General features: G+C 37.5%; 3 protein-coding genes across 3 annotated transcripts; all 3 read left to right on the forward strand.

Moving 5' to 3' along the window:
• Positions 1-823: 823 nt before the first annotated feature.
• On the forward strand, positions 824-2,979 carry LOC145902962 (cathepsin D-like). The gene is made up of 8 exons (XM_082991087.1): positions 824-957; positions 1,089-1,236; positions 1,289-1,412; positions 1,493-1,599; positions 1,952-2,151; positions 2,216-2,309; positions 2,367-2,630; positions 2,812-2,979. The coding sequence occupies exons 1-8, from the start codon at positions 905-907 to the stop codon at positions 2,977-2,979; spliced, it is 1,158 nt and encodes a 385-aa protein (XP_082847213.1). The 5' UTR covers positions 824-904.
• Positions 2,980-5,959: 2,980 nt separating this feature from the next.
• Positions 5,960-7,598, forward strand: LOC145903065 (lysosomal aspartic protease-like). The gene is made up of 8 exons (XM_082991179.1): positions 5,960-6,093; positions 6,195-6,342; positions 6,395-6,518; positions 6,599-6,705; positions 7,058-7,206; positions 7,322-7,415; positions 7,474-7,540; positions 7,594-7,598. Exons 1-8 carry the CDS (start codon positions 6,041-6,043, stop codon positions 7,596-7,598), a joined length of 747 nt encoding a protein of 248 aa, XP_082847305.1. The 5' UTR covers positions 5,960-6,040.
• A 5,841-nt stretch (positions 7,599-13,439) lies between these two features.
• Positions 13,440-15,556, forward strand: LOC145903172 (cathepsin D-like). The gene is made up of 8 exons (XM_082991271.1): positions 13,440-13,534; positions 13,666-13,813; positions 13,866-13,989; positions 14,070-14,176; positions 14,529-14,728; positions 14,793-14,886; positions 14,944-15,207; positions 15,389-15,556. Exons 1-8 carry the CDS (start codon positions 13,482-13,484, stop codon positions 15,554-15,556), a joined length of 1,158 nt encoding a protein of 385 aa, XP_082847397.1. The 5' UTR covers positions 13,440-13,481.
• The last annotated feature ends 630 nt before the right edge of the window (positions 15,557-16,186 follow it).

The following is a 16,186-nucleotide window of genomic DNA, read 5'->3' on the forward strand; positions in this document are numbered from 1 at the left end:
CTTCGTTCAGTAGGGTTCATTTATTGGCCTCTGGAAAATTTGGAAAAACACTTTTCATGCGTGTTAGTCCAGGACGTGCGATTCTGACCATGTATCGCATGAATGGTAACGTTTACGTGCATCGGAATACTAAAAGATTGAACGAATCTCTTGGGTGTGTTGTTATTTTAATTATTATTGTTTGGGAAAAAACACACCTTGCTCTGGCTGTTAATTTTGAACTAAAGCTATACCCCTTATAATAGTTAAAGAAAAAACACAAACATGTTGCTTCATTTTTACACATTAGCAGTCGCAGCAACTGATCGGCAGAAATAAAGTATCTATACAGCGTTCTATTTCGAAAGACGATATGAATCGTGTGGTGAATTTAATGCATTTGCTTGTTAAGGTTTAGTAACTCCATGGGAAGGTTAAACATTGCAATTTACAAACATTTACAGGTTTTATCCGCATCCTAGTGATTTTATTTTTTTGTGTATCGTTCATCTGCGTAGTTGTTTTTGTGTGAGAAACACGAAACACCGGTATTGTAACCGAACCGTGTTGATGAAAAGAAATTTTTTACATGCGGTTTCAGGATTGTGATTAGAAAAGATACTTGGAAGCTCACCGGTCTGTATCAACAATAACAACGCGAGAGCAACAGAAACCTAGACAATGGATTTTACTTCTTCCTAGATCAGCAACTTCTGAAACGACTTCCGTGCATTTATTGCCGAAGATTCTGTTTATGAAGTTGTTCATTGTTTCGTGTTCATCACACAATCCTTGGAAACGCGAAGGGTTTCGCATCTCGTATCTCCTGATCACAATAGCTTATAAAATTAAAACGTTGTGCCACAGGATTAGTTTGGTATAATTTATTCAATAACTCACTGCTTTGTTGTATGTTGACACCAAGATGAAAGTTATTGTATTTCTTCTGCTGTTGGAAACATTGAGCTGCGGTCACATGTAAGTGATGCGGATTAAGGTTTTTCCTATCCAAAGCGTGCTTTGTCACATATTTACGGAAATGCTGCGCGAATTGTAAATGTCCTAGCGTTTTACCTTGTTGTTATAGTGACAGAGTAACTTGTGTTTAGTGTAAAACTTCAGAAGCACAGAAGAAAACACAGGGACGTGAAAGAACGGGGAACAGAGAACATCAAATACACACAGCACAGTAAATATGTAAAGTTCGATTCTGCTGGTGTTGGAAAAGGTCGCGAACAGCTCACCAATTACGACAATGTACGTATATGGTCATTGTACGAATAGATTAAACTATCAAGTGCTTTTTCAGACCGTATATGTTGGAGAGATCGAAATAGGGACGCCCCCTCAGTTGTTCGCTGTGCAAATTACCACATGGTCTTCATTTTTTTGGTTGCCATCAATTAAATGCAGAAGATCCGATGTTGCTTGTGGTAAGATCATCTGTTTTGTTAATTCGTTTGCAATGCAAACACTAAACCATTTTTAAATACCTACAACTAATCTTCTGCAGCAAGACATCGCAAATACAACAGCACGGCATCTTTAACCTATACTACAAATGGATTGAAACATCATGAAGGTGTAGTTATTGGTTTAGTTGGCCAGGACGTGCTAATGGTGAGATGATGAAGCGATTTTTTTTACGCGATTGAAGCAAAGTTAAATTAGTTTTTATCCGAAAGACACAACTCAATAATATTATAACAATATTCCTGTAGCTGCAGGATTATTTCCCGGATTGCCCATTGTTATCGCGACATTTCCTTGCCGATTCCGATATTTAAAACATTTGTTTGAGACACTTTGTAAAACAACAAAAGCATTTCGTTTGACGTTAAACTTTGAATGTTTCTTTCCTTCTTGAAACATAAAACTTATAGGCTTAAATCTATGGATCTGCGTAAACTCAACAATTATAACCCATTGCACATTGGCAAAACAGTTGATGAAATATCCCCATACATTTTAGATCGGTGGCGTGAAGAGTTTTAACCAAACTTTTGTTGAAGCAATCAGGATTTATAGTGACACTTACGCTGAAGCTCAATTTGATGGTTGCCTAGGAATTGGATATCCTGAAACATCTTTTGAAAATGGGCTAAATGTGTTTGGCCAAATGTATGTGCAGGGAGTAGTGCCATGGAATCAATTCTCATTGTATTTAAACAGGTCAAGTAGCATACTATATACAATATGTAGTTATTGTAACATTTTGAATGACGTTCGCTTTTAGGGATCCGTTTAAACGTGATGGTGGAGAGTTGTACTTGGGCGGTGTGGATCCCACAAGATTCACTGGAGAATTCAACTATCATACTGTCCAAGATGTATGTTTCTCAATTATAAGTCAATGTATGATTGAGATCCATATCATTTTAATGCAGGGCAAATGGGCAATTGCAGTGGACGGTATGAGGATTGGCAAAGACGATGACGCACAATTTTGCGTCGGTGGCTGCAACGCCGTAATCGTTGTGGAGAGTGCATTTATTTTTGTATTTCAGCATGAAATCGGAAAGATTAGAACTATTCTTGGAGCTAATGACTATGGTGTGATTTCCTGCGCAACGATTCCAACACTGCCGAATGTAACCATCACGCTGTCAGGCATCGACTACGTACTCACACCTGAGCAGTACATATTAAAGGTAAATGGTATTACTTCGGTGTTAAACCAACTGGAGCAGATACATCGGTCGAGAAGATATAACACCTAATATGTTTATATAATGTCAAAGGATGCTGATGAGTTATATATAAATATTGTTTGCCAGAAGAGACATTTTGTATTGAATACAAAAGATTTTACGGTGAGTCGATATGTCGCAGGAGCCGACAGCATGTCTCCTTGGTTTCGGGGCAATAATGGATTTGAATGCTTGGCTCATCGGCGACGTCTTCCTTGGAAATTACTACACCACTTTCGACTACGCCAATGATCGTGTGGGGTTCGCTCAATTGAACCAAGATTTCCGAGAATACCCTGATCCCGAATGAACGCAAGACGCTTGAATGATGTAAATGAGGAAGTCCTGCATTCCTTGTTCGGGAGACTGTATATTATTTCAATGTAAATACCGATGTTTTGTGTGAATGTTTTCATTGAAGTTTCTTCGACTTAGATTAGTTGGTTGAAATAAACGTAGATTAAACGGTGACGTCACAAATGAACTGAAGGTGGGCAAAAAGTTAGTTACGAAAAGCCGGTGAGGTTGTGATGACGACGTCGTTATATTATAATTTTGTCGAATGCACCATAAAATTAATGGAATTGTTCAGGTTTGAATCAAGAGTAGTTTTGTTTTTGCAACATCACCACATACTCGACGTTGCCAAAGAAGTCCGAGGTGTGGTATTTTTTTGTATCTCAGACTCTAAGCACATATCATGGACTTTTCCACAACGTTGCTCTTTAACGCGAGTTCGAGAATTGACATTACCTGTACTTTTGAAAGAAGGTACAAAAAATGCAAAAAAATGATTGCGTCATATTGAATCTTTACAAACAGACAAAATACATTGAAAACAAATCACATTGTCTGGAGGGTGAATTGCTTTTGACTTTAACTTGAAGCCACATGTTAATGATATAAACCAGGAGTTGGTCAAGTTTCTGCTACATCAACAGCCTCCAACATGAAATAATTGAATTAGGAAAAATTACCTTTTCCTTGCCGAACGTCTTCGTAAAATTGAAACAGAGGAAAGCAATGAGGAAGCAGACATGTTTGCTGAACGCGAATTAATGATTTTGAGTGGTTCAAATCAATGAAAAGGATGGTGATAATACAAGACGCAGGGCCGACTTGTCCGTTAGGTTGCGTATGCAACCGACAGGGCGCGCAAAACTTAGAATACGCAGACTTAACAGCGTGCCTATTTTGAATATTTTTGCTTGTTTTTTTAGAGTAGTGTCCTGGAAATAACACGTGAGCTTTGGACTTGTGTGCATAGTTTTCCCATCTAAACGTGCTTATGTTTTCATTGCATGCAGATTGTTAGTGATATTACGCTATTGGAGGTAACAGCTAGGCTGAGAAACAAATTTACGGAAATTATGACAGGGCCTCTATAAGGAAGAAAAATTTCAACAATTGTAACTACATGGCAAGAAAACCACCCACGAACACATGACATATACATTGCAACCCGCATGCTAAAAATCACTGAGTTTAAAACCGAACATTGACGCCGGTTTGTCGACTGCACACACATCTTAAACAACAACAACAGTCGCATCAAAAACTGGTTTGTCAAGATCAAAAGCATGTGTCCAGACATCTGAGGTTGGATCGTAAACTTCAACTGATGTGAGTGGATTACCGTAACTCCTAAATACAACCAAAATAAATGTGTGTTTAGTTACACATCAGGAAATTCTTACTCACTTAAATGACAACAACACACATGTTCTGTAATATCATTGCTAGTGTTATTTAGTAAAGTTTACGTTTCATCCGAAATTACTAGTCAGGCTAATAATAGTCGGCTTTGCGACAATCCCACACTTACATTTATTATCCCAGTAACCACAAATTATGAGTAACAAATGTTACAGTGACGTCAAAATTGCTACTAAAAAAATCAAAACGTGAACCTCACCTCAATCCACCCACAACATAAATCCTCCCATCAATAACACAAGCAGAGTGATGGCGACGAGGATATGAGGGGAGAAACATATTTCCATTTGTTGACTCTAGGTTCGTATTGTTCAACTGTTCGCAGGAAGCCACGATTAAAACCTCCTCCTGTCAGGTTTAAAGTCAACAAAACTTTGTTCAGGAATTTTCTTAGCTTCCTTTTTTGCAATTATATGAAATATTTGTTCATGTAACTTTAAATACATCATGTGTGAATTAAGTAATATCATTAACTGTTGTAAATGTTACACTGTAGATAATTTGATGCTTTTTGGTTTAACACTAAACCAGATTTAATTCGAAGAATGTTTGGAAAGAATAAACCAAGACAAACAAGAACAAAGTAATGTTTCACACAATTGCATGATCTCCCAGCTGCGTAAGTCTTTACTTGGCGATCGTAGCTATCGTTTTGGGATCCTTAGGTTTACAGGCTTCGTAACCCAGGGCCCAACGCTTTGCCAGCTGTGCTACAGGAGCTATATGCGGTTTCACGGGGTATATTGTTTGGGTCTTCTTCCAGTAGGGTTCATTTATTGGCCTCTCTGGTAAATTTGGAAAAACACTTTTCATGCGTGTTAGTCCAGGACGTGCGATTCTGACCATGTATCGCATGAATGGTTGCGTTTACGTGCATCGGAATACTAAAAGATTGAACGAATCTCTTGGGTGTGTTGTTGTTTTAATTATCATTGTTTGGGAAAAAACACACCTTGCTCTGGCTGTTAATTTTGAACTAAAGCTATACCCCTTAATATAGAAAAAACACAAACATGTTGCTCCATTTTTACACATTAGCAGTCGCTGCAACTGATCGGCAGAAATAAAGTATCTATACAGCGTTCTATTTCGAAAGACGGTATGAATCGTGTGGTGAATCTAATGCATTTGCTTGTTAAGGTTTAGTAACTCCATGGGAAGGTTAAACATTGCAATTTACAAACATTTACAGGTTTTATCCGCATCCTAGTGATTTTATTTTTTTGTGTATCGTTCATCATGCGTAGTTGTTTTTGTGTGAGAAACACGAAACACCGGTATTGTAACCGAACCGTGTTGATGAAAAGAATTTTTTTACATGCGGTTTCAGGATTGTGATTAGAAAAGATACTTGGAAGCTCACCGGTCTGTATCAACAATAACAACGCGAGAGCAAACAGAAACCTAGACAATGGATTTTACTTCTTCCTAGATCAGCAACTTCTGAAACGACTTCCGTGCATTTATTGCCGAAGATTCTGTTTATGAAGTTGTTCATTGTTTCGTGTTCATCACACAATCCTTGGAAACGCGAAGGGTTTCGCATCTCGTCTCTCCTGATCACAATAGCTTATAAAATTAAAACGTTGTGCCACAGGATTAGTTTGGTATAATTTATTCAATAACTCACTGCTTTGTTGTATGTTGACACCAAGATGAAAGTTATTGTATTTCTTCTGCTGTTGGAAACATTGAGCTGCGGTCACATGTAAGTGATGCGGATTAAGGTTTTTCTTATCCAAAGCGTGCTTTGTTAAATGTCCTAGCGTTTTACCTTGTTGTTATAGTGACAGAGTAACTTTTGTTTAGTGTAAAACTTCAGAAGCACAGAAGAAAACACAGGGACGTGAAAGAACGGGGAACAGAGAACATCAAATACACACAGCACAGTAAATATGTAAAGTTCGATTCTGCTGGTGTTGGAAAAGGTCGCGAACAGCTCACCAATTACGACAATGTACGTATATGGTCATTGTACGAATAGATTAAACTATCAAGTGCTTTTTCAGACCGTATATGTTGGAGAGATCGAAATAGGGACGCCCCCTCAGTTGTTCGCTGTGCAAATTACCACATGGTCTTCATTTTTTTGGTTGCCATCAATTAAGTGCAGAAGATCCGATGTTGCTTGTGGTAAGATCATCTGTTTTGTTAATTCGTTTGCAATGCAAACACTAAACCATTTTTAAATACCTACAACTAATCTTCTGCAGCAAGACATCGCAAATACAACAGCACGGCATCTTTAACCTACACTACAAATGGATTGAAACATCATGAAGGTGTAGTTATTGGTTTAGTTGGCCAGGACGTGCTAATGGTGAGATGATGAAGCGATTTTTTGTACGCGATTGAAGCAAAGTTAAATTAGTTTTTATCCGAAAGATATAACTCAATTATATTATAACAATATTCCTGTAGCTGCAGGATTATTTCCCAGATTGCCTATTGTTATCGCGACATTTCCTTGCCGATTCCGATATTGGAAACATTTGTTTGAGACACTTTGTCAAACAACAAAAGCATTTCGTTTGACGTTAAACTTTGAATGTTTCTTTCCTTCTTAAAACGTAAAACTTATAGGCTTAAATCTATGGATCTGCGCAAAATCAACAAATATAACCCATTGCACATTGGCAAAACAGTTGATGAAATATCCCCATACATTTTAGATCGGTGGCGTGAAGAGTTTTAACCAAACATTTGTTGAAGCAATCAGGATTTATGGTGACACTTACTCTGAAGCTCAATTTGATGGTTGCCTAGGAATTGGATATCCTGAAACATCTTTTGAAAATGGGCTAAATGTGTTTGGCCAAATGTATGTGCAGGGAGTAGTGCCATGGAATCAATTCTCATTGTATTTAAACAGGTCAAGTAGCATACTATATACAATATGTAGTTATTGTAACATTTTGAATGACATTCGCTTTTAGGGATCCGTTTAAACGTGATGGTGGAGAGTTGTACTTGGGCGGTGTGGATCCCACAAGATTCACTGGAGAATTCAACTACCATACTGTCCAAAATGTATGTTTGTCAAATATAACTCACAAGTATGATTGTAATCCATATCACTATAATGCAGGGGGCATGGGAAATTGCCATGGACGGTATGAGGATTGGAAAAGAAGATGACGCACAATTTTGTGTCGGTGGCTGCAACGCCGTAATCGTTGTGGGGTATCCATCTATTTATGTATTTCAGCATGAAATCGGAAAGATTAGAACTATTCTTGGAGCTAATGACTATGGTGTGATTTCCTGCGCAACGATTCCAAAACTGCCGAATGTAACCATCACGCTGTCAGGCATCAACTACATACTCACACCTGAGCAGTACATATTAAAGGTAAATGGTATTACTTCGGTGTCAAACCAACTGGAGTAGATATATCTGTCGAGAAATTATAACACCTAATATGTTTATATAATGTTGAACGGTGCTGACAAGTTATACATATTGTATTGTTTGCCAGAAGAGACATTTTGTATTGAATACAAAGATTTTACGGTGAGGCGATATGTCACAGGAGCCGACAGAATGTCTCATTGGTTTCGGGGCAGTAATAGATATAATGACTTGGTTCATCGGCGACGTCTTCCTTGGAAATTACTACACCACTTTCGACTACGCCAATGATCGTGTGGGGTTCGCTCAATTGAACCAAGATTCCGAGAATACCCTGATCCCGAATGAAAGCTGGACGCTTGAATGATGTAAATGAGGAAGTCCTGCATTCCTTGTGCGGGAGACTGTATATTATTTCAATGTAAATACCGATGTTTTGTGTAAACGTTTTCATTGAAGTTTCTTCGACTTAGATTAGTTGGTTGAAATAAACGTAGAATTAACGGTGACGTCACAAATGAACTGCAGGTGGGCAAAAAGTTAGTTACGAAAAGCCGGTGAGGTTGTGATGACGACGTCGTTATATTATAATTTTGTCGAATGCGCCATAAAATTAATGGAATTGTTCAGGTTTAAATCAAGAGTAGTTTTGTTTTCAAAACATCACTACATACTCGACGTTGCCAAAGGAGTCCGAGGTGTGATATTTTTTGGTATCTCAGACTCTAACCATATATCATGGACTTCGATTCCACAACGTTGCTCTTCAACGCGAGTTCGAGAATTAGCATTCTCTGTATTTTTGAAAGAAGGTACAAAAAATGCAAAAAAATGATTACATCATACTGAATCTTTACAAACAGACAAAATACATTGAAAACAAACCACATTGTCTGGAGGGTGAATTGCTTTTGACTTTAACTTGAAGCCACATGTTAATGATATAAACCAGGAGTTGGTCAAGTTTCTGATAACATCAACAGCCTCCAACATGAAATAATTGAATTAGGAAAAATTACCTTTTCCTTGCCAAATATCTTCGTAAAATTGGAACAGAGAAAAGCAATAAGGAAGCAGACATGTTTGCTGAACGCGAATTAATGATTTTGAGTGGTTCAAATCAATGAAAAGGACGGTGATAATACAAGACGCAGGGCCGACTTGTCCGTTAGGTTGAGTAGGCAACCGCCAGGGCGCGCAAAACTTAGAATACGCAGACTTAACAGCGTGCCTATTTTGAATATTGTTGCTTGTTTTTTTAGAGTAGTGTCCTGGAAATAACACGAGAGCTTTGGACTTGTGTGGATAGTTTTCCCATCTAAACGTGCTTATGTTTTCATTGCATGCAGATTGTTAGTGATATTACGCTATTGGAGGTAACAGCTAGGCTGAGAAACAAATTTACGGAAATTATGACGGGGCCTCTATAAGCATGTCACTGTCAAAGATCAAATGAAAGCAAGTACTTAATTTTTATTCATGCCTTCGTCCAGTAAGGAACAAAAATTTCAACAATTGTAACAACATATGGCAAGAAAACCACCCACGAACACATGACATACACATTGCAACCCGCATGCTAAAAATCACTGAGTTTAAAACCGAACATTGACGCCGGATGTCGACTGCAGACACATCTTAAACAACAACAACAGTCGCATCAAAAACTGGTTTGTCAAGATCAAAAGCATGTGTCCAGACATCTGAGGTTGGATCGTAAACTTCAACTGATGTGAGTGGATTGCCGTAACTCCTAAATACAACCAAACTAAATGTGTGTTTAGTTACACATCAGGAAATTCTTACTCACTTAAATGACAACAACACGTATGTTCTGTATATTATCATTACTGGCAATAATTAGTAAAGTTTATTTTCTTCGGATATTAGTAGTCAGGCTAATAATAGTCGGCTTTGCTAGAATCCAACACTTACATTTATTATCCCAGTAACCATAAATTATGAGTAAAAACACACAAGTATACCGGTACGGTTTAAATGCCAATTTGTGAAATGATGTTGCAGGGGCAATTTTGTGCATGCAGTGTTTGCAGCCGGTCAATTTACATTTTATGTAAACGTATATAATCAATAACCCGTATTTGTATGTATAATTTTATTAATTGACGGCACTATTGGTTGAGCTTGCTTGGCCGTAGTGTTTCCACCTTGTTTGCTCCGTAAGGTTGCACCTAGTTTGGTGCCCAACGGATGACGGTGACTGTATAGTCACCACAAAGTGGAAGTCTTTGCTTGGCCGTTTGGTCAGCAAAGTCGTCTGATAGTCACACCAGCTGCACTGATGAGACCTTTTAGGTCGAAACAGTGGCCATCTGTCTGCAGCTTATACACAAATTATTAATTATTGTTACAAAAACCTCAATACTAGCTGTGGCTATTTATGGCAAGGCATATTATGGTTCACACTTTCCATAAAATCTAACTATACTGACACTGAAATACACAACTTGCATTAATATGATCACAACTGGTTTCAAATGTAAAAACAAACCAGATTTCACTTGTTTTTGTTGTTGTAGGTCAGCATGTATATACTTATAGCATTTTTAATATTGTATGATACTATAATTGATTAAAATTCATGTTTTTTGGTTGTTTGTTTTCCTGATGGTTTGTTTACAGGTTGTGATGTACTCAGACCTAACACAAATGAAATATATATATTTTTGTACAGACTTGCATAAACCTTTCTTTTGTACACTTAACAGATTGATCGGCTCAGTGGTGCAAATGAAACCAAACTGAGACAGATGATTGAGACACACCTGTAAAAAAGTGATGGAATTCGGTGTAAATATATTACAGCTATAACCATTCTAGAAAATTGGAATTATAACCATGTAAAACAGCACTGTCTTATCCAACTGGTTGTGTATATTGCTTCAATGAGTAAATCTTGTTTTGGAGTTAAGCTTTTTGAAAAATAGGAAAAACTACTGCATGTAAATGAATTGCTGTTTACTCTTTTTATAAAAAAATGTTCCTTGCTTAGGAGGTTGGGTTCTCTTTCGGATAAAAAGTTGTTTGCACTTCCACTAATTAATACAGCAGTGGCGTTTGAATTTGTTTGGTTGCAATTATCGTGGTTATTAATGAAAATCTTAACATTGATGTACACTTTGGAACATATAGCCATACAGTAAAGTAAAGGCCAAAACTGTTCTTCTCCGGTCGGATAAAAATTGTGCCAGGAAAAAAACATTTGGGATGTTTTTGATTAAATGTAGGCTAGATAAAAACAATGTATCTGGGCTGGAAGTGTTTGAATACTGGGTAAAGTTTTCCTAAAATGAGAAAACAAAGTTGGTTAAGTTAACAATTAGGGACATAGCCACTAGCTTCTAAACGGAACGGCGTTCCGGCTTCTATTAACTACTAGGTCATACCAAGGTAGAATTCAGAAACCAAACACGACGACAAACTACACTTCCAATAGTGGCTTAATAATGACCTTTTGTGACTGTTTCTTGTTTTGTTGAAGGTCAAGCAGGGTATTATTACAAAACAACGATGAACAGGGTATTGTTCGGGTGATATCACACAACAACAAAGTGAATAGCACATATCTTAAAACAAAGAAAACGGCATTTTGAATTGCAGTCTACCCCATTGTTATTGTCAATAGTTGGCATCAAAGGTCACACGATCACTAGCACAGGTTTGCGCAAATATTAGACAAAGGCCTTCAGTACCACCGGAAGTCTGATTAGCGAAACAGATTCCGCAGCCAGCAAGCATTCTGGCCAACATTTATAAATAAAAGAACGAATGGTTTCTACAGAACAAAGAGACTTCATGGATTGAATATAGGCTATAAGCTGTCACATTTTCAAACAATAGCAGTGTAGTACATTTATTGTCCCGCAAAAACTTTCATAATACGGCGGCCAACTCACCAAAATTGCAGGAGATTAGACGTCAAAATAGACGATCTCCATTTAGGTGCGGTATTGTGAGCGAGTTGTGCATCAGCCTTAGCGAATTATGCAACTATTGCTAAAAGCAAAAGGTTGTGAAAAATGCTTTGAAAAATTTAAATACCATGGGTTGCGATGAATTGGTTTTATATACGGTGATGTAGATTGCTTGGGATGTAATTGTATAATAGGAGATGGCCATATAAAGTGGTTGCGAGGACGGCGATAAAGGACAAAACGGGCATATTCACATCTCATGCGCACGGTAGCAATAAAATAAGGCCAAACGTATGACGGATTTGTGACAAATAACCTGGGTCAAAACTTGACGACCGAAATCATGTTTATTTTCAGAATAGTTAATCGATTTTCAGTTTATTGCAACCAAAATTTACACAAACACAGACATTTTAAAATGGAAGGTAAAGCAGACGGATTTTATTTTTATGATAATTACTCTGAAGCTTTGATTTGGTTTCGACGAGAGCTCGACTACAGATCAAGGGAGTTGCCCAAGCGCACAACCAATGAGCATTTTGCGTCAATTTACCATTACCTTGCCGGATGTCGTCGTTAAATTGGAAAAATTTAAATTGAAAAAATACACAGACTTAACAGCGTGCCTGTTTTAAATATTTTTGCTTGTTTTTTTAGAGTAGTGTCCTGGAAATAACATGAGAGCTTAAATCTAAGAAATGTGCTTACTTTGGACTCGTGCGCTTTGTTTTTCCTTCTAAACGTTCTTATGTGTTCATTGTATGCCGATTATTAGTGATATTACGTTATTGGAGGTAACAGCCAGAATAAAAAACAAATTTACGGAAATTATGGTTGTGCCTTCATGCTATAGTTTAGCGTCAAACATCAAATTAAGGCAAAATTTAATTTTTGTTTGAGACTTCGTTCAGTAGGGTTCATTTATTGGCCTCTCTGGTAAATTTGGAAAAACACTTTTCATGCGTGTTAGTCCAGGACGTGCGATTCTGACCATGTATCGCATGAATGGTTACGTTTACGTGCATCGGAATACTAAAAGATTGAACGAATCTCTTGGGTGTGTTGTTGTTTTAATTATTATAGTTTGGGAAAAAACACACCTTGCTCTGGCTGTTAATTTTGAACTAAAGCTATACCCCTTATAATAGTTAAAGAAAAAACACAAACATGTTGCTTCATTTTTACACATTAGCAGTCGCAGCAACTGATCGGCAGAAATAAAGTATCTATACAGCGTTCTATTTCGAAAGACGGTATGAATCGTGTGGTGAATCTAATGCATTTGCTTGTTAAGGTTTAGTAACTCCATGGGAAGGTTAAACATTGCAATTTACAAACATTTACAGGTTTTATCCGCATCCTAGTGATTTTATTTTTTTGTGTATCGTTCATCTGCGTAGTTGTTTTTGTGTGAGAAACACGAAACACCGGTATTGTAACCGAACCGTGTTGATGAAAAGAAATTTTTTACATGCGGTTTTTAGGATTATGATTAGAAAAGATACTTGGAAGCTCACCGGTCTGTATCAACAATAACAACGCGAGAGCAAACAGAAACCTAGACAATGGATTTTACTTCTTCTTAGATCAGCCACTTCTGAAACGACTTCCGTGCATTTATTGCCGAAGATTCTGTTTATGAAGTTGTTCATTGTTTCGTGTTCATCACACAATCCTTGGAAACGCGAAGGGTTTCGCATCTCGTCTCTCCTGATCACAATAGCTTATAAAATTAAAACGTTGTGCCACAGGATTAGTTTGGTATAACTTATTCAATAACTCACTGCTTTTTTGTATGTTGACACCAAGATGAAAGTTATTGTATTTCTTCTGCTGTTGGAAACATTGAGCTGCGGTCACATGTAAGTGATGCGGATTAAGGTTTTTCCTATCCAAAGCGTGCTTTGTCACATATTTACGGAAATGCTGCGCGAATTGTAAATGTCCTAGCGTTTTACCTTGTTGTTATAGTGACAGAGTAACTTGTGTTTAGTGTAAAACTTCAGAAGCACAGAAGAAAACACAGGGACGTGAAAGAACGGGGAACAGAGAACATCAAATACACACAGCACAGTAAATATGTAAAGTTCGATTCTGCTGGTGTTGGAAAAGGTCGCGAACAGCTCACCAATTACGACAATGTACGTATATGGTCATTGTACGAATAGATTAAACTATCAAGTGCTTTTTCAGACCGTATATGTTGGAGAGATCGAAATAGGGACGCCCCCTCAGTTGTTCGCTGTGCAAATTACCACATGGTCTTCATTTTTTTGGTTGCCATCAATTAAATGCAGAAGATCCGATGTTGCTTGTGGTAAGATCATCTGTTTTGTTAATTCGTTTGCAATGCAAACACTAAACCATTATTAAATACCTACAACTAATCTTCTGCAGCAAGACATCGCAAATACAACAGCAGTGCATCTTTAACCTATACTACAAATGGATTGAAACATCATGAAGGTGTAGTTATTGGTTTAGTTGGCCAGGACGTGCTAATGGTGAGATGATGAAGCGATTTTTTGTACGCGATTGAAGCAAAGTTAAATTAGTTTTTATCCGAAAGACACAACTCAATAATATTATAACAATATTCCTGTAGCTGCAGGATTATTTCCCGGATTGCCCATTGTTATCGCGACATTTCCTTGCCGATTCCGATATTTAAAACATTTGTTTGAGACACTTTGTAAAACAACAAAAGCATTTCGTTTGACGTTAAACTTTGAATGTTTCTTTCCTTCTTAAAACGTAAAACTTATAGGCTTAAATCTATGGATCTGCGTAAACTCAACAATTATAACCCATTGCACATTGGCAAAACAGTTGATGAAATATCCCCATACATTTTAGATCGGTGGCGTGAAGAGTTTTAACCAAACTTTTGTTGAAGCAATCAGGATTTATAGTGACACTTACTCTGAAGCTCAATTTGATGGTTGCCTAGGAATTGGATATCCTGAAACATCTTTTGAAAATGGGCTAAATGTGTTTGGCCAAATGTATGTGCAGGGAGTAGTGCCATGGAATCAATTCTCATTGTATTTAAACAGGTCAAGTAGCATACTATATACAATATGTAGTTATTGTAACATTTTGAATGACGTTCGCTTTTAGGGATCCGTTTAAACGTGATGGTGGAGAGTTGTACTTGGGCGGTGTGGATCCCACAAGATTCACTGGAGAGTTCAACTATCATACTGTCCAAGATGTATGTTTGTCAATTATAAGTCAATGTATGATTGAGATCCATATCATTTTAATGCAGGGCAAATGGGCGATTGCAGTGGACGGTATGAGGATTGGCAAAGACGATGACGCACAATTTTGCGTCGGTGGCTGCAACGCCGTAATCGTTGTGGAGGGTCCATTTATTTGTGTATTTCAGAATGAACTCGAAAAGATTAGAACTATTCTTGGAGCTAATGACTATGGTGTGATTTCCTGCTCAACGATTCCCACACTGCCGAATGTAACCATCACGCTGTCAGGCATCAACTACATACTCACACCTGAGCAGTACATATTAAAGGTAAATGGTATTACTTCGGTGTTAAACCAACTGGAGTAGATACATCGGTCGAGAAGATATAACACCTAATATGTTTATATAATGTTAAAGGATGCTGATAAGTTATATATAAATATTGTTTGCCAGAAGAGACATTTTGTATTGAATACAAAAGATTTTACGGTGAGTCGATATGTCGCAGGAGCCGACAGCATGTTTCATTGGTTTCGAGACAGTAATAGGTTTTAATGCTTGGGTCATCGGCGACGTCTTCCTTGGAAATTACTACACCACTTTCGACTACGCAAATGATCGTGTGGGGTTCGCTCAATTGAACCAAGATTTCCGAGAATACCCTGATCCCAAATGAACGCAAGACGCTTGAATGATGTAAATGAGGAAGTCCTGCATTCCTTGTACGGGAGACTGTATATTATTTCAATGTAAATACCGATGTTTTGTGTGAATGTTTTCATTGAAGTTTCCTCGACTTAGATTAGTTGGTTGAAATAAACGTAGATTAAACGGTGACGTCACAAATGAACTGCAGGTGGGCAAAAAGTTAGTTACGAAAAACCGGTGAGGTTGTGATAAAGACGTCGTTATATTATAATTTTGTCGAATGCACCATAAAATTAATGGAATTGTTCAGGTTTGAATCAAGAGTAGTTTTGTTTTTGCAACATCACCACATACTCGACGTTGCCAAAGAAGTCCGAGGTGTGGTATTTTTTTGTATCTCAGACTCTAACCACATATCATGGACTTTTCCACAACGTTGCTCTTTAACGCGAGTTCGAGAATTGACATTACCTGTACTTTTGAAAGAAGGTACAAAAAATGCAAAAAAATTATTGCGTCATATTGAATCTTTACAAACAGACAAAATACATTGAAAACAAATCACATTGTCTGGAGGGTGAATTGCTTTTGACTTTAACTTGAAGCCACATGTTAATGATATAAACCAGGAGTTGGTCAAGTTTCTGCTACATCAACA

Source organism: Ascidia mentula, chromosome 1 (assembly GCF_947561715.1).
Source record: "Ascidia mentula chromosome 1, kaAscMent1.1, whole genome shotgun sequence".
Classification (NCBI taxonomy): Eukaryota; Metazoa; Chordata; class Ascidiacea; order Phlebobranchia; family Ascidiidae; genus Ascidia; species Ascidia mentula.